General features: G+C 46.2%; 1 protein-coding gene across 9 annotated transcripts in view; it reads left to right on the top strand.

Moving 5' to 3' along the window:
- Nucleotides 1-69: 69 nt before the first annotated feature.
- Nucleotides 70-27,964, top strand: part of dnk (deoxynucleoside kinase) — a 70,706-nt gene continuing 42,811 nt past the window's right edge. For 3 of the 9 annotated variants that reach the window (XM_084589886.1, XM_084589883.1, XM_084589884.1), the window contains exons 1-3: nt 74-251; nt 4,710-4,765; nt 4,818-4,892. In XM_084589886.1, coding sequence (XP_084446012.1) covers nt 191-251; nt 4,710-4,765; nt 4,818-4,892 — 192 coding nt within the window. In that variant the 5' untranslated portion in view covers nt 74-190. Of the gene's footprint in view, nt 252-530; nt 870-4,709; nt 4,766-4,817; nt 4,893-20,308; nt 20,444-27,964 lie in introns of those variants that run through there. The other 6 variants (XM_084589889.1, XM_084589885.1, XM_084589887.1 and 3 more) reach the window with 6 other exon arrangements.

Here is a 27,964-nt window from a genome sequence, read left to right on the forward strand (position 1 = left end):
CTTGGGAGCGTCTCGTCTCATCTTGTTGGCTTGTCGGTTACCTCATTACGTTATTACTCTATGTATGCTCTACGCTCTATTACAGTTTGAACGTTTTGCTTGGTTTTTGATCAGTTGCGCGAGGTTGCATGGTGTGTGTTGCTGCAGTTAACAATGCTGTAAAGAACGGCATAACAATAAACGAAAATTCATGTTCGTTTCAAGAGTACTGCAACAGATTCGTAAGTCTGTTAATCCGCTCAATTTTTTGGGTGAGTAGTTCCTATATTTGACACAAGCCGAGTTTTCGGATACAGTTGCAAGCGTGTGTTTGATATCGTGCGCTTTCATTTGCGTAACGCCTACGACAGGATGTGTTTAAGCTGCAAGAGGCGAAAAAAAATATATATATTGTGCGTGGCTCACGTGCTTATTGCCAACGGTTTCATGTGGCTGACAGCGAAAAGTGGTCGAAAGTAGCGAATTAAGAGCTCTCTCTCTCTCTCTAAAGTACTTGCAGATATCAAGCTGTCTATTTGCCACATTCGCGCATTTAAATTAAGGTACATTATTATGATCGCTAGTTTTGGAGCGTCATTGCGCTTTGATGTATGTTCGACCGGTGGACGGAAGCGGGCATAGCGCTGATACAAAAACGGTGCGGAAGCGAGCGGGTACGGACGCACGGAGAGGTAGCGCGCAGTAGCGTGGGCCTTCTGGGGACGAGGCTGCCGCACGGCAGTTTGCGTTGCATTGGAAACGCGGGAGCTTGGAACCTGCCGTTGCCAGCGTATCTGTGTGGTGTGTAATTGTACGTACCTGATATACAATTGAGTGCGTCCGAGAGCCGCTCGATTTGGAACTTGTCGAAGACCGCCGCCATACAATGAGTACGTATGTAATTCATTTTAAACGAATTTCGAAACGTGTCTTGCCTGCTGTATAGTTTCGTTTTCAACGCTCGCTCTCCCGGCCCGCATGAACGCTTCCATATGCTAACCTGCATTATTTCCACCGCTCACATTTGCTCACAGTGCTTGAAACGTAAGGTACTTACTTTAAATCATCGTAGGCTAGTTGTATAATACTCCGTATTATATGAACCAGTTTCGCGCGCAGTGCTTGCACATATGTTGTCTGCCCAGTCCAATAAATTCACGGATCACGGACTCAGTCATTTAATGCATTAGGTTTTAACAAAAAAAAAAATTATTCAGGACTAGCATGGCAGGGAACTGATTTTTCTTCACGTGGGCATCAGCAGGTAAATTAGTGCAAGCATATACGGTGCTTGTGGTAATATGCTAATGCAAGGAATCTGTAAAGGTGGTCTTTATGAGTATTCGAGTCAGATCTAAAAGTTTTGTGTGGAGCCTGTAATTCACAATTAACTTTTAAAAGCCGCTTTAAACCGATTACAGTGACACCACCTCATGCATTAGAGCACCTGACATCATTGGGGCTTGGTGGGGTGCCGTCGCAACTTGTTTTCTTCATTTTTTCTTGAAAGCCTGTATGCGCTTAGATGGTGGGGAGAGAAGCATCATTCTTGATTGCCGATATGTTTTGGAGCTAATGAAGCTAGCTTAAAAATTTTCTTTTGCGAACAGGACTGATGGGATATGTATTGCTCGTGCACATTTCCTAGTTTTAGTCAGTAGCTTTTCATGGGCCCTTTACAATCTATATCATAAATTGGTCTTTGGTTGTATAGACAAAAAAAGGGCTGTGGCTAGAGCGACAGCAGTTCTGGATGATGCTGTGGACACATGAAGAGCAAGCTAATATGGTACTCGAAACTCTTGGTTCAACAAAATCAAGTCAACAAAGGACTGAACGGCTCTGCAGTGGCATAAGCCTAGCAACAATGTGCACTCGCCGTGGCTTCAAATATCAGAATAAACACTGCTGTAGGCCACATTTAATTTAAAGGAGACGGCTCTCAATATGAACCTGGACACCAGTGACAACAATGTGGAACGTCATAGAAACAGCTGCACAATATTTTTCAGAGAAAACTTGATCGTATGTCTTGTATGGCTAATATGGTTGTGGGCCTGCGGCAAACTAAAGAGACAGCTAAAGAACAAATAAAATTAACTTTTCCCGGTTTTAGAATAAGACGAAGGAAGAATAGTAATAGTATCCGCATACTACACAGTGCCAGCCAGTGAAATGAGCTTCAGTCTCCAATGACAGGTATTAACCTTCGCCATGTAATGGCATCCGAAGTGTTGTCTTCCTTTGGCCCAGGGGAACAACTCTTGAACTATTTCACCTTCAGAGCAATAGTTTGCTGTGAAGAACAGATTCCAACTCTAGTTTTTCCAAATGCATCCTAATAACGTTCATGCATGGCATATGGCACCGATGCACCATGCCATTGCACACCTTTTCCTGCTCACCGCCATGTCGCTACCAATGCTGTTTAATGCCGAGCAACCTCACACTTGCAAACTGCGTTCATTTTTATCACATTAGATTGTTACAGTAGTAGAAAAAATCATAATTTTTAACTAGTAATTTATTGGTGATATTATATGTTTCGCTACTTGCACTATGAATAATAAAATACGCAACTGACCTCAAAACAGTAATGGTAGAGACTGGTTGGTTGCCAACGGGTACCAGCTGACTTCCAACTATATCCTAACTGAAAGCCAGCTGGAACCAGTTGATTTCCTTGACCACCAAATGGGAACCACTGACTTCCAGTTGGGAGCCAACTAGAAGCTTAGTGGGAGCCAGACGAAAAATTGTTGTACTGGTGCGGAGATAAGTAAACGGAGCACGAGATTATCTTCTAAAATTTTTCACACATTGCATAATTGACACTGGCAGTTATGGTATGTGTGAACCGGTACTAGACGCCAGTGCCCTTCAACTTGGACTGATATTGTTCTGTTATCTCCAGTGCAAAAGGCATAATTTTAATTTGAAAGGAAAAGCGTGCTCTGTTTACTTACATCCTCACCTGTACATGTAGAGGTTTCGCTCTAAACTAAAATGGATGTGAAATTTTGTGTACCTGAAAAGCGCAGCAGGAAACATTATTTTCTTTTAATTTTCTTTCAGCACGTGACAGTTCTAGTAGGTTATGTGCCAATGAAAATAATCATTTTCCCCCATCCTGCTCTAATCGTCGGTCTCTCATTATAAACATTTTGCTGAAGTCTGTACAATGAAATGGAGCCCGTCACATCTAGATGGACTACTATATAAATTTTCAGTTTTTATTACATACTGGAACCGGAAAAAAACTCAGTGTTCAAAAAGTAGTAAAAAAATACAGCAGAAATTTTTTTTTTTTTTGAACTCGTTTGAACCGGTTCTGGCAGGGTCGAACCGAAACGAAATGTGTTTTCGGAGCTGAAACCGAACCATAAAGGAACAAACCAGAATCTGAATTGAACCCCGAAAATTCCCGTTCGAAACCCTGATTAGAACCAGCTAAAACGATATAATTTTTTCCTTGTGGGTAGGGCCTGCGACGTCGCAGCAAGGGCCATTTTACGTCGTGATCACATCACAAACCTGTCACGAATCTGTTAGAAATCGACAAATTAGCCCTGCTCCTGTCGGTCAGTTGTCAGGATAATTGATATATTTGTGACAGTCTTTAGTGCAAAAGCACAAATCTTGAGGTTCACAGCCTAGCAAAATCATCTGACACTTTATGTCTGAAAGGCATAGCAAAAAATATAGGTATATAATGTGATTTTGTACGAAAATTGTGACGCAATCATTCTTTGTGCAATGTTCAGGGTGGTGTCATGCCATTTTGCTTCCTATTTTAACTATTTAACTAAACTGTTCAGCTATGTTCATTCTAGTAGCAAGAACAACCAGTTTTGCAGAGTCTGTTAGGAATGCAACAGCTTTAGCATAGAGGCAACAAAAAGTAGTGCATAATGCAGTGATGCTAACATTGTGTTTGATCGGCTTGTTTTGAACATATAGAATTTCTATGTAGCAATGAACGTTAGAATAATAGATGTATGTAAGTTGCACCAACGTTCAATATTGCATTGAACCATTTTACAGTAATAGTAATTATCACTATATTGTAAACATTATTTAACCACGTAACAGATAAGGTTTACATATTAATTTTTATGCTACGTAAAAATTTGGATTGTATGAGCCGTACTCACTACAAACCGGACATACAGTGGCATAAAACACGTGAGTAGCTGGACTTATCTGCAGCGAGGAATGACAGCTTTTGATGAGCCTAGTTGGCTGGGCTTGGAAAGAAAGGGCCAAATATAGTACAGCCTCCCGGTCATTACATTTTCCCTCCTCCTAAGTCACATTCATGTGGCATGATGTAATGCTATGGTTTGAACTTCCATGCTTTTAACAGAATCCAGGCTATTATGTTTTTCTTACACAGTAATGAAAAAAAGAAAAAAATATGTATCAGTGAGGTTGCATTGTAATACCTTTTGTGTAAGTGCAGGCTTTAATTGGCTACAGTGTGCTCAGAGACTTTTTGTTCTGTTAATGTAGTTGTGCATGTTGCTTGCAAGTGACAGGTACTGGGGAGACAGAATTTAGGAAGCAGTGCACTTGCAAAACAATATTTAAAGGTGAAATTTTCAGAAAACAACTGCATTTGTAGTATATGCAAAGACCCTTGTGATGTGCTCTTGATATGCAAGACGTTGTGGTATGCTTTCTCATGAAGTAACTTGCCTTTTTCTTTTCTTTTCTTCTCATGGTAACAGATGCTGTTGGAGATGTTTCATGGCAGAAGACAGCAGGAAAAGGCCACACAGTTAAAGTAAAGAGCATTTTGGACGTATGGTAGCTATCTCATAATGTGTGTTTTGCAGGTGGCCGTGGAGGGTAACATTGGAAGTGGCAAAACAACTTTTCTAGAGGGCTGCAAACAGTTTCTTGACACAACTGTGAGTAGTTTGATTAAATGTCTTGCCATAAACGGTCATAATACACTGAAAACGAGGGCCATTTCATGCCAAACTTCCTAGATGTTACGCTCGACTATCTCTGATTTGTAAAAAAAATTCTTGAGAAGTTATTTCAAAGTGTGTAATCAAAGCCTAAAATATTTTTGCCAAAAAATATTGTTCGTGAGCTGGACACAGTTTAATATTTTGGAAAGGTGAGAAACTAAGCACCACTTAATAATTAACAAAATACAAATTTTTAGAAAACATTCCACAAATTTTTCAATGGCATTTGCACAGTTTCTGGCTTTTGATGTGATTTGAAGCGTGTAATTTTGCAGGGCATAACTTAAAAAAGAATTGAAAGAAAATGGGAAAAAATATACTGTTTATAGTTTTTCTTTTAAATATCTACTTGCTCTTGAGAATTTTGAAATAGCCATTTTGCATCTGCAGATATCTACTACCTAAACCAATTTAATAGGTGATGAAACTGTATATATCGAAGGGAAAAAATTCTAAAGTCGTAAAAAATGCATTCTGAGCCATAAACACCCGTTACTTTCACCGTTAGGTAGTCTAAGTAAAAACTCAATAATAGTGGGTTGAGTAGGTTAGTTTATTACCTTATTGAAATTTTCATTCAGGTGATTTTTTATTAAAACGAGAAAATTATTTTATTTGAGCTCTCACATCGCAAGTTGCATTGTTTCTTAACGCTTCTTGATCACAGAATACGGCACCTGGCATGGCGTGGCACTTAGACCAGACAACAAATTCAATTTTCTATAGCTCGCTGTTGTGTATTTTTAGCACCGGAGCTAAAAAACCATATCGCCTGACATTCAGCAGGTGGTTCTATAGACCCTTTACAGCGCAAGATCATGGGCCTGCCATATTTGATCATGTGACCCTTCCGCCATTGCCGGCCTTCGGGCCTTCTGGTTTGACGGCTTCCGGTGCGCTGGTACTCGGCTGCACGGTATGGAACGGAACATGAACTCGTGATACACCTCCGAGAAAAATGGCAGCCTAGCTAGGCCATGATGTGCACCTTATGTAGAAAGCATCGTCTGTTCTTCCGCCAATAAACAACAGGTTCATTAGCTCTACTTCCTTGCAGAATACTTCGACAACACAGATGACACCTGCAAACTAGGTGTTGGTGCTTGGTGCCACCACGGACCCTGAGCCCCCATACCGAAGCTGTAATCCGTACCGTGGCGATAGGTTGAGAGGTGGAGGGAAGAAACCTTGAACGGTGGCGGTCGAGGCCATGGTCAAGCCTCGGCCGATGGGCTCCTCGCCTGTCCACCAGGCAAGGGGCTCCGGGACCTTCCTCTGCGTATAAGGGTGAACCAGAGGCGACATATATTAGGACCCCTTAAACTATCCATACTGCATGGAAAAACTACCTTTAAAAAAACCTGATCGACCCCCGAAAAGGAGTCGCACCGAAGTGATGCAAAAAATCACGACACCAACTGAGAACTTTCCAAAATACCTTGTCTTGAGCTCTATAACCGAATCTAAACCAGTAAATGAACTGTCAGTCTTTCTGATTGCCAACTCTCTGAAGGCCATCATTAAGGCAAACTATAAAGCGAAAAAACTAGGATCTGGTGACCTGCTAATAGAGGTATCAGACAAAAGTCAGTCTGACAACCTCCTCACAACAAAAACATTTGCTCACCTTGATGTTCAAGTATCACCCCACCGCAGTCTTAACAGCTGCCAGGGAGTGGTTTCTGAGCGAGACCTCCTAAACGAAATAGAATCAGATCTCCTTGAGGGCCTACAGAACCAAGGTGTAACAGCAGTACGAAGAATAACAATCAGGCGAAAGAATGAAGAAATAAAAACGAAACATATTGTTCTCACCTTCAACCGGAGCACACTTCCTGAATTTATCAATGTGGAATTCATCCGATGCAAAGTTAGCCCGTACATACCAAGCCCGCGCAGGTGCTTCAAGTGTCAGCGGTACGGGCATGGTAGCCAGACATGTCGAGGACGCCTTACATGTGCAAAATGCAGCGCACATGACCATGCAACCGATAAATGCAGTGCAACTGACTACAAATGTGTGAACTGTGATGGCACCCACTCCTGTGCAGCCTTTCAGGCCGAAAAGGAAGTAATGAATATAAAGGTAACTGAGAAGATAACATACGGAGAGGCACGAAAAAAGCACAGAATACTTTCCTCCGCTCCCTATGCTGACGCAGCCCGCAGAGGAGCCAGGCCGCGTCTAGTAACGGTGGGCACGCAGTGCAATGCTGCTGACGTGCTCCCGCCACGGCTCCTCACTAAGCAGCCACCGGCTGCCCCAATCTTTGCAATCCCGGAGGTCCCTTTCTCCCAAACCTCCGGAACACCAAAGACATCTGAGAGGAACTTGGTTCCTCTGGAAAAACCTCCTGCCTCCATGCCTTCACCAGAGGCGATGGAGGTTAGCGTGGACTCCACAGCGTCAGTGGCGCCTAGGGAGTCCACCAATGAGAGGCGGTGCCTGTCGGATCGCTCCAAATTGAAAAAACATACGCCAGTTAAGCCACCTGATAAAGGCGGCGAGTCTTAAATCCACTGTCTCATCCACATCCCGCACTTACAAAAATGGCTACTGAGAGTATCGTTTATTGGAACTGTCGGGGACTACTAAATAATCTGGATGATGTATATGAAATCCTTGCCGAGCACCAACCAAACATATTTTGTCTGCAAGAAACCCACTTAAAACCAGCAGACACAAGTTTCCTCAAGCATTACCTCGTATTTAGGAAGGATAGGCAAGGCAGCACTCGCCCCTCTGGCGGTGTTGCCATTGTAACTCAAAAATCAATCTCATGCCGAAGCATCTCACTTAATACAGACCTAGAGGCAGTGGCAATACGAGCCTTAATTTTTGGTAAAATAACAACAGTGTGTTCTCTGTACATTCCTCCAGATTATAGGTTAAGTAGCGAAAGTTTTGAAAAGCTAATTGATCAACTTCCGGAACCATGGCTGCTGGTTGGAGACTTTAATGCACACCATCCGTTATGGGGATTTACAAGAACGGACTCCCGAGGTGTGCTAATCGAAAAATTCTTATTGTCCTCTGGATCATGCCTACTTAACACAAAAGAGCCAACATACTACAACATACTACATAACACATACACATCCATAGATTTAGCTATTGGCTCACCAATGCTCTTAGCAGCTACTGAGTGGGTTGTAATTAACAATCTATATGGAAGTGACCATTTTCCGATCTCTGTAAAGTATGCTGGTAATAAAAATGAAAATGCGTCTAATCCTAGAAAGTTTAAAGAATATGCAGCCAACTGGGAGATGTTCAGGGAACACTCATCATTGGCCAGTTCACCTGTTACTGACTTAGGCGTTGATGAAACTCAATGCTTAATCACGCTGCACATCATAGAGGCAGCAGAAAAATACATTCCACAGACGTCAAGTAAGCCACGAAATAAACGAAGACCCTGGTGGAATGCAGAATGTAAGACTGCTCGTGAAACTCAAAACAGGGCATGGTCGAAACTACGCCGATACCCCACAGCCGAAAACCTAATAGCCTTTAAGCTTGCAAAGGCAAATGGCAGGCGTATTCGACGCATCTCCAAGCGAGAAAGCTGATCATCATTCCTTTCTTCAGTGAACTCTTATTCTGATGCACGCAAAGTTCACAACAGGATAAGAGCACTTAAAGGATATAGCACAATCCCAATGCCCCTTGTCAGCACCAGTGGTGACTCTCTTGAACATCAAGCAGACACACTAGGGCAACACTTTGAATACATATTCAGCTCAGCACACTATACAGATTCCTTTTTGCGGCACAAGGCAAGAGAGGAGAGGAAGCACATACATGATAAAAGACCATCCTCAGGAGGATACAATAGCCCATTCACCATGCAGGAGCTGAAGATTGCACTAGACACATGTGGTAACACAGCACCATGTCCTGACAGGATCACATATGGAATGCTCAGGCATCTGCATGTGAACACTCTTGAAACCCTACTCTACCTGTATAATAAAGTATGGGCTGCAGGACGCTTTCCTACAGCATGGAAGGAAGCGATCATCATCCCAATATTAAAACCCGGAAAAGAACCCACACTTGCTGCTAGTTATCGGCCTATCGCACTAACCAGCTGTCTATGCAAGCTTTTTGAGAAAATGGTAAATCGTCGCCTTCTCCATTTCCTTGAATACAATGGTCTTCTTTATCAAAACCAAGCTGGTTTTAGAGCTGGGCGATCAACAGCTGATCAGCTCATTGCCTTTGAGTCTTATGCAAGGGATGCTTTTGTACATAAACAACATTGTTTATCTGTCTTTTTCGATCTTGAAAAAGCATATGATACCACTTGGCGCTATGGTATCATCCGCGACCTCTTCTCTCTTGGCATCACAGGAAACATGTTGAGCACAATTCGAAGTTACTTGTCTGAACGGACCTTCAAAGTTCGTGTTGGCAATGCATATTCAAAGCAGTACATTCAGGAAAATGGTGTCCCTCAAGGTGATGTTCTCATTTGCACACTTTTCGTAGTCAAAATGAACTCTTTAAAAAGCGTGCTGCCAAAAACTATTTCTTGTTCTGTATATGTTGATGACGTCCAGGATAAGCTTCAAATCTTGCAACTTGGCCATCTGTGAACGACAGATTCAGCTAGGTGTAAACAAATTGTCCAGGTGGGCTGATGACATTGGGTTTAAATTTAACTCTGGAAAGAGTGTTTGTGTACTTTTCTCTAAGCAGCGTGGCATCAGGCCTGACCCCAACATTACACTGAATGGTCAGAGCCTTGCCTTTAAAAAAGAACATAAATTTCTTGGCGTAGTTGTTGACGAAAAACTTTCCTTCATTCCCCACATAAAACAGTTGCGACTGAAGTGTCTCAAAGCAATGAATTTGCTAAAAATTCTCTCTCACCGGTCATGGGGCACAGACCGCGACTGCCTTCTGAACCTTCTGAATAGTGTAGTTCTATCACGCATTGACTATTGCTCGATGGTTTATGGGTCAGCATCATCCTCTTCGCTAAAATTGCTCGATCCCGTGCACCACCTCGGCCTTCGCCTCGCTACGGGCGCTTTCCGAACTAGCCCAATTGCTAGCCTCTATGTCGAGGCGAACCGATGGTCACTGCAACGAAGGAGACAATTTACTTCTCTAACTTATGCTATGAAGGTACTATGCCAACTGAACCATCCATGTCGCCGGCTCCTTCTTGACAAAACTAGCACAGCACTTTTCTCAAAAAAACCATCTCTAACACCACCATATCCAATCAGAGTTGCCACGCATATTGAATATCTCAATGTTTCGGTTACCAGTCTTCATACAACTTCTATAAAAGACCTAATTGCTCCTTGGGAAATGCACGGTGTTAATTGTGACCTGTCATTTCTTGAAGTGGGCAAACATGTATCCCCTATTGCCATACAGCAGCACTTCATGTCACTTCAGGAGAAGTACACTTGTGATGAATATTTACACTGATGCTTCGAAGTCAGCTCAAGTCTCCTGTGCAGCACATGGACCACAGTTTTCACAGTCAAAAACTCGAACAGACATACTAGTATATTTACCGCTGAATGCCATGGTATCCTTTTAGCTGTGAGACACATTATAGAAAATAAAATACAGACGTCGATCATCTACACAGACTCCCTCAGTGTTTTAACGTCCCTATCCTCTTGGAAATGGCATAATAAGAACCCAGTCCTGAACTCTCTTTATAACACCCTTATGTTTGCCCATGAACTAGAAATTAAAATTACACCGTGTTGGGTGCCAGGCCACCGCTGTATACCGGGTAATGAGGCAGCTGATAGGCTAGCTGCGTCAGCTGCCCTTTGAAATGACACAGACATTGATAAGATAACTTATCATGACCTCAAACCACACATAAAAAACATGATTCGACAACAATGGCAAGAGGAATGGGACGCAGCATCAGAAAATAAACTACACACAATAAAGCCAAGGATAGGCAGGTACACCACAGAAAAACAAGACAGATTTAAAGAAGTAGCCCTGTGCAGGCTGAGAATTGGTCACACATACATAACCCATACATATCTTTTAACCAACTCTCCTGCACCACACTGCTCGAGATGTGGTGATCGGCTCACTGTCATTCATGTTTTAATCATATGTGCACAACTGGAACCAGAAAGAAGATGTCATTTTCCCTCCTTGTTCACTCATCAAATACCTGCACACCCATCCATTTTTATGGGCGAAAACCCAATGTTTCCTTTAAAACAGGTGCTTAAATTTTTATCACAAGTAGGCTTTTTACATGAAATTTCTTATCGACGTGGGTCTCAGCCCGCTCCTCCTTGAGAGGATGGATGAGATCTTTCAAAACATCTACTTATACATTGCACATCCATTATATATCGCAAATGAATTTCAGGCCCTATACAGCATTGTTTTTAGCGATATTACAGAGCGAATACATTTTTAGGCCCTATACACCACTGTTTTTTATTCCTTCATGAAAAATCACTATTCCATTATATAAACTTGAGTACACCGTTAACCTTGAGTTTGGCGCTCTTTGGCCTGAGTCGCCCTTGCGCCATTAAAATCCATCATCATCATCACAGATGACACCTGCATCCAAGCAGCGGTGTTTAAAAGTCAGCCGGCATTCTTACACAAGATGCACAGCAGCAGTCCGCAGTGCGCGCCGATGCGTTCCGAACGCCAGCAATGACGGCCATACTAGTGGCGTCATCTGTTGGGGAGAGTGGAACTACTCTTTGTAAACGGTCTATAAACAGGATTGTTTTTTACTTTAAAGTTCGAATGGATCCACTTCGGTGCCAGGCAGAGCAGAAAAACAAGGGCATTCAGTTTGCTGTCTTGCATGGACTATGACAGACAGCCAGGTGGAATGGCAGGGGTAACACAAGTGATTAATCAATAACTAAAAAATTATTAAGGCACTTTTACAATAAGGCGAAAGCCTCTGGGGCTGGTTCTACTGTAGTGTTTATTCGACAGAACCCCGCTGATCACACAGGGCAGGACAGCGGCAAGCTCCACTCGGTGACGATGGCGCACGCTCGTTGTGGTGCTTGGTCTTCATAGCTGGCAGCAGATGGCGTGCGCCTTGCTCCATCCTGGAGACCGGGGGGAAGGCGTCGTCATTGGGCCCCTACATTGCCGTGAAGACAGCAGGGATGCTAGACAAGGAGAACTGAGATGTTTCTCACGTGCCTGGTGTGGCATAGTCGGTTAACATGCTCGGCTAGCGATTGGAGGGTTAGGAATTTGATTCCTGGCGGAGGATGATTTCTTTTTGTTAAAGGCTAGACAGAACCCTGCTGATATCCCATGGAATCTCGGAAGCAGACTTCGCCCACATGAGATTTTATTGCGAAAGCAATACGACTCCTATTTTCAGCCCTTCGCGTAGCCGCGGTCGGTAGGCACGTTTGACCTTTAATGACCCAGCTGCGAGAGATGGGCTACCAAGTCGAGTCGTCGGGTGGCGGCAGTCGGTAGGCATGGCACGCTGCAGCTGGAGCCACGCTGCTATCGAGTGGAGCCGCTGCTGTCACCTCTTCTCTCGCAGTTGAGAGGAGGAGGAGGAAAATGATGGGTATATAAATGCTCGCGCTTGCTCAGCTGAAGCACTCGCTATGCATCCTGATAAACAGAAAGGAAAGTCACGCTGTCTCGATGAAGCCAGGAAATTACAGTGGGCTACAGAGACAGATGAAAAACGGGAACAGTGTCTCGCTCGACGGCGCGCTGAAGATGCAGCTAGACGAGCGCGTCGCGCTTCTCTTGAATCGTCCTCAACCGGTGATGACTCTGAATAGAATATAATGGACGTCTTGAACAGTGAAGAGTCTTTGTCGGCGTGTTCACTCAGCAGTCAAGAACGTAAGAATGCAACTAGGTGACAATGACATGTTCAGGAAACAGAAAAAGAACGGCAACGACGGCTTGAAAAGGAGCGTGTTGGTCTTGCTGCTCGATAAGTAAAGTATAACGAGACCCGGAGGAAACGGCGCGCAGAAGAGACGTCGCAAGAACGAGCTGTACATTTGAAAAAGAGACGGGAACTCCAATGTGTGTCCTGTGTTAATCGTATGGTCAACATGGTACACCACAACTGGCTACACTACGAGCTGAACTATAGCGTAACCATGCTATTATTGCTTTCGCAACCTAGCGGGCTTAACTAAAGCTAAGCCCCCGCTAATTTTTTTTTTTACCTTGAGCTATGTAAGGCCTTCGCCATTATAGGATCATAGAGAGCACATGTGACGGAGCGAAGAGCGCACCGCTGTGTCGGGTAATATGAGACGCACTCGCAGTGAGCGTGGCCTGCTTTCGCCGAGGTACCTCGCCCACAGTTGCCATTAACAGCACTAAGAAAATCTTTTCTCGTGAATATCTGCTCGACTACTCACTGTCCTGATGCTTGCCTGCAGTAACAAGAACTTTAAATTTCTTTTGGCCACATTGCCGACGGTGTCATGCTCTACATTGAAGATGTGTTAAGGGACTACGCAACTTGTGGCACGAGGACACAACTTCAAAAATTCATTTTTTTTACTTTAAACAAAAGCTCTCGAAAAAAATTCTTGCAAGAAGTTGAATATGGTAATAAAAAGATTTCCAAATATTTTAAATTGTGCTACAATGTTTTTGTTTTTTTGAAAATGTAGCTTGCGTATTTAAGTTTTTCTTTTCATTCTTTTTTCTTTGCTGTTAACACTCGAGGGTGCAGAAAAAAAAGCGACTTTGAAGGGTCATGGCAAAAAATGTTTAATTCATGAAATATTTGCACAGTTCTGCTAAAACATATACTATAATATATCTGTTTAGGCTATCTTTCAGGTACTATTGGGGACAAAAGTCTCTGGACCGCATGTCTCGGGATTTTGCACTCGAAGCATGGTACAAAACGAATTATCACCTTATTTCTCTAGCACACATGAAAGAACTGAAGTCCAACTTTCCCGTCGACAAGTATGGTACACGGCTACTGGCAGATACGAAGGTTATGCACTTTGGTTGCAGTTTGCGTGGTCCTCAGACTTTTGTCCCTGATAGTACATACACTTTATTTAACCTCATGCATGACGTGAATAAACAATCTTTTTGCACACTTGGTAAATAGGAATCGGAAAAGTCAAAAAGACATGGCTGTCAACGCAGAAAACTGCATTAAAAATTGTAATGAATATACAAAATGTTCTACACTGTAGCTTTTCTCAGTTATGAAAATTTCGCACACGTGTCTAAGGTTTCTTTCTCTAGTGGTGTTTTGAAGCAGTGGTCACCATTGAAATCATGAGGTGGTTGATACGGATCTGATGTTTCCATCCTAACAAAATGCAGTGAAGCTAAATTACTAGGAAACTAATATGCGTTTTATTGAAATACACTTTTGAGGTGTTTTGTTCTCGTAACATTTCTAAATGTTATTATTATTAATAACATTAATAGTAAGGTAGACCAGACAAGTTTGCCACTTCAGTCCGGCCAAGACGGTGTCCATAACGCGCTGAAAGGTTGCTGGGGCGGTACAGAGGCCGAACGGCATCACTTTAAACTCATATAGACCATCCAGGGTGATAAAAGGAGTCTTCTCTCGGTTGCGCTCATCAACTTCGATTTGCCAGTAACCACTTTTCAGATCTATGGATGAAAAGTAACAGGCATGTCGTAGATGATCAAGTGCGTCATCAATGCGAGGAAGGGAATAAACATCCTTGTTGGTGACGTTGTTGAGACGGCGATAGTCAACACAGAATCGAAGAGTGCCATCCTTTTTCTTTACTAGTACCACTGGAGCTGCCCATGGGCTGTGCGAGGGTTGAATTATATCGTCGGCCAGCATTTCTTGCACTTGGTTCTAAATAACTTCACGTTCTTTGAAAGAAACTCAGTAAGGCGACTGACGAACAGGGTCAGCAGCGTCATCGGTAATTATTCTGTGTTTGGCGATGGTCGTCTGGCGAACTCCGGATGACATAGAGAAGCAGTCTTGGAATTCTGCAAGCAGCGCTATCAATTTGGCCCTCTCGCTCACAGAGAGATTAGGTGCAATGCTTACACCCAAAGGGGCATCGTTCTGCTGCGAAGAGAAGGAGGAGAAAGCACCTTCGGACAGGGCAACAACTTGAATAGGGGCGGTAATGCTCTCCATGGTACCGAGAGCCGTGCCTTTCGTAAGGCGCTGTGGCGTGCCACCAAAGTTGGCGACTAGGACGTGTACGCAGCCAGTATCCAGCTGCGCGATACCTCGAGCGATACCTCAAGACCCCGTTCAAGAAGCAGCTGAGCACTTCCTTCCAGCAGAACTTCGCCAGAAGCAACGTGGTCGGACGTGACAGGGAGAAATACGCTAGACTGGGGCGGTACGGTTACGTGCTCCGCCAAGACGCGTGCCGTGCAAACTTGGGGCATTGTTTGCGCCGAGGTATATCGAGGTTGACGAAGCGTGGGGCGGCGGTCGGTAAAGTCGATTACAGCACTGCAATCATTCAAAAAATCCATGCCGAGAATAATGTCTCTGGAACATTTCGATAGTACAACAAAGGTAACCGGGCACCTGAGACCGTTAATCTCAATACGAGCAGTGCATCTGCCAATTGGTCTCACGAGGTGGCCTCCAGCGGTTCTGATATCGGGGCCATCCCACTGCGTCGTTACCTTGCGAAGTCGGCGGCATAGCTCCCCACTCATAACAGAATAGTCTGCACCGGTGTCAACGAGTGCCGTCACGTTGTATCTGTCGATCACAACATCGAGGTTATTGTACACTGTGGCGCGACGGTCGTCGGAAGCTCCGTCGGGGAGTTCGTCGTGAAGTTCGTCAGAAAGCTCGGCGGGAAGTTCGGCGCGAAGTTCGTCGGGAAGGTCGTCGGGTTGATCATCGGTTCGCGTGGGGGAGCGGGGCGAAAAACGTGGAGGCTCTTTAACAGGAATGGGTTCGGCAACGTCACCTCCAGACGTCGCCGGGCTTAGTTTTCCCGATGAGGGGACAGGCTTTGCCGTCGATTGCTGCGAAGGGGAGAATCGTACCGGCGGGACGGTGTTGAGCGAAGGTCGCGACGTGAAGACCGGTCAGGTGGTGGTGAACGGCGCAGATAATCCGCGATGTCGCGGGGTTGCTCGCCGAACTCCGGGCGGGGAGCATTCCGCTGGAAACCGCGAAGACCAAGCTCGCGGTAAGGGCAGCGACGGTAGACGTGGCCTGCTTCTCCGCAGTGGAAGCATAGTGGGCGTTGGTCGGTTGTCCTCCATGCGTCAGCCTTGCTCATCCATTGCTGCTGCGGACGAAGATCGTACACAGGGATACGGGGTTGTGCAGGCAAGTACTGACGGCGAGCAGGCGGCGGTGGTGGCTGCTGCGGCGGCGGGCGACTAGCAACGGACGCGTACGTCTCAATGGGCTGAGTAGGTGAAGAAGCAACGGAGCACTGTGGATAAAGGGCACGTTGTACTTCTTCGCGGACAGCATCCGTGAGGGCACAGGATGCCGTACCATCAGCAGGTGGAAGCAGCTGCCGTATTTCCTCGCGTACAACTTCGCGGATGATCTCGCGTAGGTTTGCAGTGTCGAGAGAACCAACAGGAAAGCGAGCAGCTGAAAGGTTCGAAACGCTGGGACCTCCAGCAAGGCGACGATAATGGTCCGCTCGCGTAACCAAGGCTCGCTCGATGTTCGTCGCCTCATTTACAGATTGTGCCACTGTAGTCGGCGGATCACGAATAAGCCCGCCGAAAATGTCACTCTTGACGCCCCGCATGAGTGCACGCACCTTTTTTTCCTCGGTGGCACGGGGGTCAGCACGGGAGCTAAGTCGTAGGACGTCTTGAACAAAACGCGTTACAGTTTCGTCGGGTCGTTGTACTCTTGTTTGCAGAAGGTCTTCTGCTCGCTGTCGCCGATACTGATCGGCGAACGTCCGTCGCAGCTCTTCTTACAGGTGTCCCAGGATGTAAGGGAGGCCTCGTGGTTTTCGAACCAGTGCTGAGCAGTACTGTCCAGGCAGAAATACAAATTCTGAAGACAGTTTTCGGCATTCCAGCCATTGTGGCGGGCCACACGTTCGTACTGCTCCAGCCAATCCTCCACATCTTCGGAGGCATCGCCATGGAACGTGGCAGCCGCTCGAGGAGCCATCGGTAGGTACACCACGGGCGGTGCGAGAAATGAGTCCGTCTGTTGACATTGGGTCGTGGTACTCCGGGCCATTGTAAGTCGTGAAGAGCCTGAGTTCGGCAACAGACCAAATTCAGGAGCAAGCCCTTGAAGTTGCCGGCTGGCACGTGTCTCGGCCTCCTCGTCGAAGGGGCGGCGGCTGAGACTTGGGGGCGAACTCAGAGTAGCGGGGTTTGAGGAGCTATGCTGCATTTACCCCGCACCTCCACCAGAATGTCACGGGTTCTATCGCTACTCGGACGGCAGTCCAGAAGGACAGGGTCAAAGGACGGGGTTGAGGCACAGGAGGCAGAGAGCAGGCGCTTGACCAGGCAAAAGCAGCAACATCCCAGAACCGCGCGCACTCCGCAGAACTTCGTCTTCTTCTCCCTCCAGAACTGACACAGTTAGCGCGGGTTACAATATTATTATTATTTTTATTTATTTATTTATTTTTTTTTTTTTTTCAGATTGTTCTTTTGCTTGTAGCACAGCTTACAGTTTTGGCATTTTCTAACGTTTTAGTAGTTTAATTTTACGGCACATTTTGCAGAGTGCGGCGGAGTGCGGTCTAGTTTTCTGTCGAATTAAAAATCTGTTCAAAGAGCTGCCCTCTGAAAGCTGTGTGGTCAAACCTGACTCGATGTGGCTGAAAAAGCTTTGCATTTGATATTCTGCAGGAGCCACTACTTGTTTGTGCTGAAACATTCCTGTTTGTTGAAACCCTAGCGAATGGAAATTAACAGCGTGAACACATATTGAGCATGTAAAACTGCTCAAGAGCGAGCTGAAATTGAAATATGCTTACCATGGCCCACAAGTTCTTGTCCCACCGAAAAGCCGCTGCCGCCGTCAATGGTTATTGGGAAGAATCCTGCTTGGTCGACAAGGTCACAATGTCACCACCATATCACCTTGAACAGGAATTTCGAACACTCCAATTCAAATAAAGCAGACATGTTGGGGAATGGTTCAAATGATGCCAGAATTCGCAAGGAGATTCAGAAACTAGGCAGTATTTCAGACTATAGGAGTAATTCAATAAAACATTCATCGCCATTGTGGTTCAAACTCGGGCCCTCTGCATGCCAGCTGAGCAGGGAACGCATAAGCCATGACAGGTCATTCCTACCAAGCATATTACAGGGGCCCCTAATGAATGTTTTATGGTGTATATGACTCGCTAACATGTGTATGGGATGTGTGCTGATGTTACAGGAATAGTAATTTTAAAAACCTAAATAATTTAATTAAAAAGAAATAAAGAAAGCATTGGAATGAACAGCCAATGTTAAAGGCACTATCACATCTACTCATTAAGGCAAAGCTTAAGTGTCCTCATTTTTACCTGTTTCATTACTTGAGCTGAAGTCGAAGGTCATGAAATGGACCTCAGACTCTTGGCTACTGCTGTTTTTCTGCACAAGAAACAATGGAACCATGCGAATGGTGTCATATTCGTAGCACATACTTGAACTTTATGCCATTTTCGTTGATATTTGAGGTCACCCTGCTCTGAATAATTATTTCTGCTGTGCCGTCAGTCCAGGTCTTGTTGATGTAGGAGAAATGATTTTTCACTACAGGATGATGGTCTTAAACGTCAAAGAAAATGGCTTCAAGCTCACGTCAGGACGTGCTACGAGGCCGGTGCACTAATCTTCTTGCTTAAATTCAAGGGCAGCGCTAGACTTGCTTCTGGCTTTCTCCGAGGAGTCTGGCCTTTTGCACCTTCTTTAACATACACCTTGCTATCCTCCTTTTTTCTTTAGGCCTAAGAACCATGCCTTTTAAGTAAACATACATTCACTTGCACTTCTATATGCTGCCTGGCAAAAAAAAAAAGTGAACTACACAGAAACCGAAATTGCAGTTGTCACGTTACCTGCCCAAATAAGGCCACACATTCCAACACAGAAGTTTGAGTGCAGCAGTGCATTGGAAACTATGGATCATATGTAATCCATGGCTTGTGGGGCGGTCCCGAAAGAATTAAAGAAGCACTAAATTATGAAAAAAAAGCCTGAAAGCAGCAAAGAGACATGTTGTAAGAGACTGGAACGAAAATGCCATAATTGATTTGAATATAATGGAAAAATTTTACATGTATTTGTAAATTTAAATAAAAATGTCACTTGGAGTGCCAAGTCATCATTTATTCATACTAAGTGCATCAGCAGGATTTTGTGTTCTGAGGATGGCATCAAGTACGGCACAACCAGTACTGGCTGTGTGCTATGTGTAACGCTGTCCTGTTGTCTTCTAAGGGTTGTTCTGTTGTACTATGAAATGCCCTTCTAAGAATATGAGGCAACAACCAACCCACCATTAAGTTTTGTGAAGGAAATGTAACTAAAAAAAATTGCAAAGAAATGAACATGGTCAAGGTTTGTATTGCACAGAACTGATAGTCTGTGGTCCATGTAACGTGAAAGTGGATGTCAAGCGAACAAAAATGTCTGAAGGTACCTGAAAGTCACATCGAGTGGTTATGAAATTTGCTAAAATAGTGGTGCACTGTCTGATGCAAGACGGAAATAATTGTGGTTACTGGGAGTGGGGGTCCTTTTATCCATCTGTAGTGACTCAACTTGTATGGTAGTGACAAAGGAGAAGGCAGTTATGAAATGCTGCATCAATTGAACCAAACTGGGTCATTTCATTAAACCTGCGATGTGGCACTACAAATCGGAGCTTTTGCCAGTGCTGTTGCAAAATAAAATTGCAATAACTGCCGGCAATGCAAGATGGTAGGGCTTTGTCTTATGCATTTCGCATGGCGTGTTGGTTTATTGAACTGACGGGACCTGAAGGATGAACAACGGAATCCAGTCCTGATTACCTTTTGCACATTTCTCCAACTGCTGTTTTAGTGCACTTTGTACACACATAAGCAGTGTTATGAATTTTCATTCAGAATGAACATAACAAATACATTAAAAAAAAAGAAAAACATTGCTTGGAGACACATTTGAGGACTTCGTTTGAATGTTCCCATGTCTGCCCTGCTATCATCGTACTGTACATGCCACTTTTGATCTCCCTTAAAACGTAGTGGATTTCATGATGTCCTCTTTTAGCTGCTGGGCAGACATTAATTAAGAGCATTTTTACTGAGAGCAGAAATTGATGGAGTTAACCTTTAACATCCCAAAGATCCTTGTTTTTCTTTTGAAACCTCTGATACTAGTAATGTTTTTTGTTTTTTTTTTACTTCAGGAAATGGTAATATATTGATACATGGCAAGAAGGTTAGCTCAAGAACACAACAGCTGAATACAACACTCCCAGACACCCTTAGAGTGAGTGGGGGTAGCTGTTCCAGTCGCAAAGGAGATGCCCTCGACTTGCGTGGTAAGCTCAGCCGGAATTCAACTACCTTGTGGTGACAGAAGGGGGTGGCCATTTGGTACCCAGCTTTCGCTGGTTCAAGCCAGAGTAAGGGTCGGAGTCAGACGTAACCAACAAACAAACTTTATACACAGCAAGAGACGATACAGAGGAATACACATGAACACTAAAAATGCACAGACGAGAGGTTCACAGAAAAGCAAAGCTAAGCATGCAACTAAAGAGGTGTTCAATAACACAGAGGCTTTACTACACGCAACAATACACGAGAGAGTCAAATAAACAAACGCCAAATTGTTCACCAGGCACTGTTGCAGACCGACGCCTCGAGAGTCACGATGTGGCCGCCATGTAAGACGAGCGCCGCTCTCTCGCAGATCTATGGGCTTGCCAGCAGCGGGTGATCCCCGGAGTCCAGGTGTAGCACTTGCTAAACACGCCGCAATACTAGCTAAATACTGACTGACTCACAAAAGTGATGCAACCTCCATAAATAGGGCGCGCCATGTTTGTCTGTGAAGACGCGCCAAGGCTGGTACACACACACACTTAACTTCGCTTGTTGAAGTGTCCCTTTTCCTCCCGTCAAGCCGCGCGTCGTCATTGGCTAGGCGGTGTCAAAAAATCTAGATAGGACGAGCACATTCCGGCCGGTTGAGTCACCGTCATCACCGAATGATGAGAAAGAAGGTGACGCCGATGCGTACAAGGCTATGCACTCTCTTCGCACGGGGAGGGAGGCGTTTCTTGAAAGACGTCGAACCTTCGATGCGGCGCCGCATGGGCCTCGCGCCACGCCAGTTTAATAAAAATGTGCGCTGATTTCGTGGCAGTGGCATAGCGGATTGTTGCGGCGGATGCACAGGGGTGATCTCGTATGTCACGGAAGTGACTGGCCGTAAAACACGGTAGGGTCCTGCGTAGCGTGGCAAGAGCTTCTCACACAGCCCAACTCTATGAGTGGGAGTCCAGAGCAAGACGAGAGAGCCCAGAGAGTAGTGGACGTTCCGGTGACGAGAATCATGGCGGTGTTTTTGAGAATTTTGGGAGGAAGCCAGTCGATGGTGAGCAATAACACTGGCTGCATCAGGTTGGGGTGCAGTAGGCTGTCAAACGGAAGGGCAGGGTCGCGGCCGTATAGGAGATAGAAGGGTGAGTAGCCCATTGTGTCGTGACGGGAGGAATTATATGAGAACATTATAAACGGCAAAGTAACATCCCAGTCACAGTGACCATCCGATACATACATTGACAACATGTCTATGAGCGTGCAATTGAGGTGTTCGGTGAGGCCGTTCATTTGTGAATGGTAAGTGGTGGTGAAATAGTGCTTAATGGAGTAGTACCGGAGAATTTCGTTGACTACTCGAGCAAGAAAGCAACGGCCACGATCTGTGAGCAGCTGGCGGGGAGCACCATGGAGCAGGATCACGTCGTGGAGAAGAAACACAGCCTGTCAGTTGCACAGCTGGTGGATATCGCTCGGGTGACAGCATAGTGCATAGTATAATCCGGGGCCACCGCAATCCATTTATTCCCCGACACAGAGAGTAGGAAAGTCCCGAGGAGATCAAGGCCAACTCGGGAAAACGGGTCGACTGGAATGTCGATCGGCTGCAGGGATCCAGCAGGCACCACCAAGGGCTTTTTCTGTCGTTGACGCCGGTCACAAGAAGCCACGTAACGACGAACAGAGCGGTAAAGGCCTGGCCAAAGGAGCAGTGGTGGACGCTGTCATACGTACGAGATAGGCCAAGATGGCCCGCAGTGGCTGCATCGTGCAGCTGCTGTAGAACAGTGGCACGCAGGTGTTCATGGACTACGAGCAGAAGCTCGGTGCCATCTGGTCGAATATTCCGCCGATATAAGGTGCTGTTGTGGAGCACAAACAAAGCAAGGGTAGCATCAAGGTGATCAGTGCTGAGGCAATTGATAATGCTGCAAAGCTTGGGATCTAAGCACTGCTCATGGCTAATGTTTAAAAGGTCAGAGATGGCTAACACACGTCATCATCACACTCGCTCGCAGGTGGCGGATCTACCGGTTTGCGAGACAAGCAATCGGTGGCGGCGTGCAGCCGGCTAGACTTGTGGACGACAGAAAAAGTATTCGTGAAAGTGGAGGGCCCATCGCCCCAGGCGACCAGTAGTGTCCTTCAGCATAGAAAGCCAACATAAGGCGTGGTCGGTGAGGACGGAGAACGGGCGATCAAACAAGTAAGGGAAAAACTTTGTAATGGCCCACACGAGTGCTAAGCATTCACGTTTTGTGATCGAGTAATTCTGCTCAACTGCAGAAAGGAGGCGACTGGCATAAGCAATGACGCGAGTGCAACCCATCTGCTGTTGGGCGAAAATGGCACCCGATACCGTGACCACTGGCGCCGGTGCGTACCTAAGTTGGTGCCGAGGGATTGAAGTGTGCCAGGATGGGTGGGTTGGTGAGGGCTGCAATGAGCGCAGAAAAAGCTTGAGATCGTTCTTCGTCCCAGCAAAATGGAGTGTCGTTCTTCAGAAGATTGGTGAGTGGATGAGCCGTCTCTGCAAAGTTGGGGACAAACCGCCGAAAATAGAAGCAAAGGCCAAGAAAACTGTGCATGTCACTGGTACAGCGGGGTGTAGGAAATGCACTTACAGCACGTATTTTGTCTTGGTCGAGTTGAACGCCACGGGCGTCGACCACGTGACCAAGCACCTTGAGTTCACGTCGGCCGAAGGTACACTTCTTCGAGTTCAGCTGACGACCAACTCTTCGGAAGACTCCAAGAATGGCATTAAGGCGATGGAGATGGCTTTCAAAGGTCGAAGAAAATACAATAACATCATCGAGATTACATAAGCACGTCGCCCATTTGAAACCGCGCAAAAGAGAGTATATCATGCGCTCGAATGTTGCGGGTACATTACACAGGCCAAAAGGCATCACCTTGAATTGGTACAAGCCATCGGGCGTGACAAAGGCGGTCTTCTCTCGGTCCCATTCGTCGACAGCGATCTGCCAATAACCGGAACGAAGATCAGTCGAAGAAAAATAGCTGGCACCATGCAAGTAGTCAAGGGCATCATCTATCCTGGGGAGCGGGTAAATGTCCTTCTTTGTAATTTTGTTGAGGTGTCGGTAATCAATGCAGAACCTCCAGGTATTGTTCTCTTTTTAACAAGCACGACAGGTGACGTCCAGGGGCTGCTAGAAGGCTCTATAATATTTCTTGCCAACATCTTGTCTACTTCATCTTGTATAATTTTGTTGAGGTGTCAGTAATCAACGCAGAACCGCCAGGTATTGTCCTTTTTAACAAGCACGACAGGTGATGCCCAGGGGCTGCTAGAAGGCTCTATAATGTTTCTTGTCAACATCTTCTCTGCTTCATTTTGTATAAGGCGATGTTCAAAAATGGCAACTCGGTAAGGTCGTCTGTGAATTGGGCTGGCTCTCCGGTATCGATATGATGAGTAACGAGGGACGTTTGACCCAAGGGTCGGTCACCAAAATAAAAAATATCACTGTACGAAGTCAGAAGGGTCGTATGTGCTTTAGCACGATCAGGGCGCAAGTCAGGAGCTACCATGCCGGATATGCGGAAATCCTAAGGTGGGGGACGGTGCAGGTCGTGTCGGCACTCCAGTAATAGGGTCAGGTAAAAGAGCAGCTACAGTAAACTCTGACAATTGAGTCAGTTCGGCGAGAGAAATGCCCTCAGGAAGAACTTGCACAATAGAGCTGAACTTCAGGACTGGAATACAAGTGCTGTTATTTGCTACATGCAATATGTTGTGAGGGAGAGTGGTGCTACGCTGAAGGGTCACGTTGGTTATAGGGCAAACAGCGTAGTCGCCATCCGGAATGAAGGCAAAAGGCGACATGAGTACATACACTGCGGCTTCTGGTGGTAGGCGAGTAAATGTAGCGGAGCGGAGATGGAGCGTTAAGTTTCAGGAGCTTTGTTGTCAGGGCAGAGCGGCAGGTCTAGATGAATCAGACCTGAAGAACAGTCAATGAAAGCGGAGTGTGCAGTTAAAAAGTCGAGTCCTAATATAGCGTCTTGAGGGCAACAGGTGAGGACTGTAAATAACAAGGATGTTGCGGCCGGCAATGCTAATTCGTGCAGTACACATACCGATCACAGTAGCTGTGTTGCCATCAGCAACACGAACGGTAGATGAGGTAGCGGGTGTGAGGACTTTCTTGAGGCGTCAGCGGAGTGGAGCTGAGAAGAGAAATGTGGGCACCGGTGTCAGTAAGGGCAGAATCTGGGTCTCCGTCAACAAGAATATCAATCAGGTTATGTCTGGGTGCGGAGGTCAGTACAGAGTTGGCAGTCCAGGTCAGTAATGTAGCATCACTCCCGGGCGCTGCACTCACTAGTTTCCTGAGTAGGTGCCGGCGTATTGCCGCAAAAATCAAATACAGTTTTGTAGGCTTTGCCTACAAAAGCAGGTTTCACCTGGTGGAGGTGCTGCCATTCGAGTCCCGGTTTACCCCTTCAAGCCAAGACACCAGCCCTGTTCCTGTCACCCTAGGGGATCAGCAACAGGCCAGCGAACCAGCCGCCGTCTTCAAGGGCTCCAACCGGAACACGGTCTGCTGCCGGACCCCGTTCAATCTCGGAAGGCATCAACGCTGACAGCACCGGTTGTCTTCGTCCAACCCCACAAACCGCCCTGCTTCCATTGCCGACCGGACGAGGATGCGGAAGATTAGCTTGACCCGTTCGAACGCGTGGCAACTTTCAATGCCTGGAACAACTAAACAAAATTCAGGCAAGTCTACTTTTCTCTTGAAGGATCAGCCCGAATATGGTTTGAAAATCATGAGGCAGCTTTGAAGGATTGGGAGATTTTCAAGAAAGAGTTTTTGACTGCCTTTTCAAGCGTTGTCCGAAAGGAAAAAGCCCAGGCTCTCCTTCAATCAAGACTTCAACTCCCTAATGAGCCTGTCCTGGCATACGTTGAGGAGATGAAGCGCCTCTTTCGCCGTGCTGACCCTAACATGACCGAAGGTGAGAGAGTCAAATTTTTAATGTGAGGCATTAAAGAGTCACTTTTTGCAGGTCTCGAGGCAGGACACATCCTCCGTCACTGCCCGTACAGGCGGATCAGTCTCCGTGGTTTCGCTGTCGACGCTCCACGACCCCGTCCTGGCGAGCGACCACGGAAAATGAACGACTTCCTGTGCAGCGGAGAGCATGTGTCGCCAAGGCGTCTGTCACGCTCCCCATCTCCATACAGTGCCCGATTTGCGTCGCCGGGCCGCAGTTACATGCAAGGATGGTCCCCTAGCTCCAGTAGGGGAAACTAAAGGCAGCAGCCTTTGAAGGTGAGGTTGCTAAACGGCGAACTAATGAAGATCCTCCATCGCCGACAACGAGTGACGATGCATCAACCAATACCCCGCCGCTACGCATGGCGAGGACATCGACGACCACACGTTAAAGCAACACCGACACCCAGTGAAGTGACAACAGTGTGCCCTGGCCGCGACCTCAGCAAAAGACGGAATAGAGATCGAACACTGAAACCAACATGCAATACGAGGACACGAACAAGTGACCTCGCCATTGCTGTCAACGGACGCACGGTTACCGCCCTAGTGGTCATCAGTAGAGCTTTCGCCACCCAGCTCAAGAAAGTGACGACTACCTGGGATTGCCCGCTAATTCGCACCGCTGGTGGTAACCTTATTACACTGTCAGGGCGATGCACAGCAAGGGTTTCGGTAAATGGGCGTACCTACCCTACCAGCTTCGTCGTCCTACAGCAGTGTTCCCGCGACGTGATTTTGGGCATGGATTTTTTGAACGAACATCGGGGGATCATCGACCTCTGATCCAAGCTCATCAAGCTCTTGACAGAGAAAGCCACACCGACTACGAGAACTTCGACGCATCACGTCGCTCTCAACGTCCTCGACGGAGAATTGACCATACCGCCTCGATCAAGCATTATCGTCCATGTGGGAACAAAATAAGTCGAACTCGAGGAAGGGGTTGTCGAAGGAAATACTCAGCTGTTACTGGATAGAGGACTTAAAGTCGCAAGAGGCGTCACCTGTTTCCGTCATGGGCAAGCTCAAGTGCTCGTCACAAACTTCACCGAAGAATACTCAGCACCTCCACCAGATGTCATGTAGTGGTGACAAGGCCATACACACCAAAAGAAGACACAGGCGGGATGGTACTGAAATTAACTTTTTATTGGGCTGACTTGCGCCCGCAAAAGAACTAAGCAACTCGGCGGCGGAGATAGCAACAACCGTGCTTAGCGGTCGTCGAACTAAGAATGCCCATTGCACTCGTCAGTGCTCATTTTAAAGGCTGCTCAGAACAATCTAGATAATTTCGCAAATTGCTACTAGCACAGCCTGGAACATTGTAGAAACATACGCGAGTGATCGGAATCTTCGAGACAGATCTCGGCGCATCTTGAGCGACAACGAAACTGATAAAGGTGCGTCTCACGACATCGAGCATTAACAAACAAAGAATACAGAACTGATACGCGATCCAGAATCAGAGTGATAAGGCCGCATGTCGGTGGCTGCCAAAAAACAACAAATACAGTTTTGTAGGTTTCGCGGCATTATGATGGGGAGAAGCTGCAATGAGGGACCGGTGAACGGGATCGACGAGCCTGTGAGGATGGAGATCGGCTGGAGCGACGGGCAGGGGGAATGGTTTCATTGAAAAGCTCCTTGTTAAAGAAAATGTCCAGGCCCATCATAGGCGGGGCGAGGTTCCTTTGGTTGGGCAGGGAAGCGTCGAGGTCCATAGTTGTATCGACGGTCGGCGTTGTAATAGGAGCGAGGGGTGAGGAAGATACGGCTGCGGCAGTAACGCGAAATGTGGCCGGCTTGACAGCAAATGAAGTAAATTGGTCTGTCGTCTGAGGTGTGCCACTCTACAGGATTGTGACTAAGGTAGCAACATCGGGAAGCCTGGCTGGAGGTAGCAGCAGCCACTACAGGAACAGGGTGCGATGGTGGTGTGGGTGGTGTGGACGCACCTACATCATCATCACAGGATGATTTAGGTGCCGTGTTTGGAATGCACTCAAAGTGATGGACGAGGTGTCGTTGTTTAGCCTGCTCGAATTTTCGACAGACTTGAAGCACCGAGTCGATGGGGAGCAATCCGTGCAGAACAGGACGTTGAACACCTCATCCGCGATACCCTTGAGGATATGGCCTACCTTGTCATTTTCCGTCATGGAGCTTTTGACCTTGCAACACAACGCAAGCGTGTCTTGAATGTAGGCAAGGTAGGACTCCGTGGGAGATTGGGTACGAGAAGAAAGTTCTGTTTTGGTTCTGAGAGCTCGATCAGTGGGCTTCCCGAACAAGTCCTGAAGCTTTTTCTTACAGATTTCCCACATCACTAGCTCTTGTTCGTGATTTTGGAACCACGTGCGAGCTGTTCCCGCCAAATAGAAAATGATGTTGGCCAGCATAATGGTCGCGTCCCAGTGATTGCTCTTGCTGCAGCGCTTGTACTCATCCAGCCGATCGTCCATGTCTGTCTTGTCTTCG

This window comes from Amblyomma maculatum, chromosome 1 (assembly GCF_055883805.1).
Source record: "Amblyomma maculatum isolate TAMU_Amacu chromosome 1, ASM5588380v1, whole genome shotgun sequence".
Taxonomy (NCBI): domain Eukaryota; kingdom Metazoa; phylum Arthropoda; class Arachnida; order Ixodida; family Ixodidae; genus Amblyomma; species Amblyomma maculatum.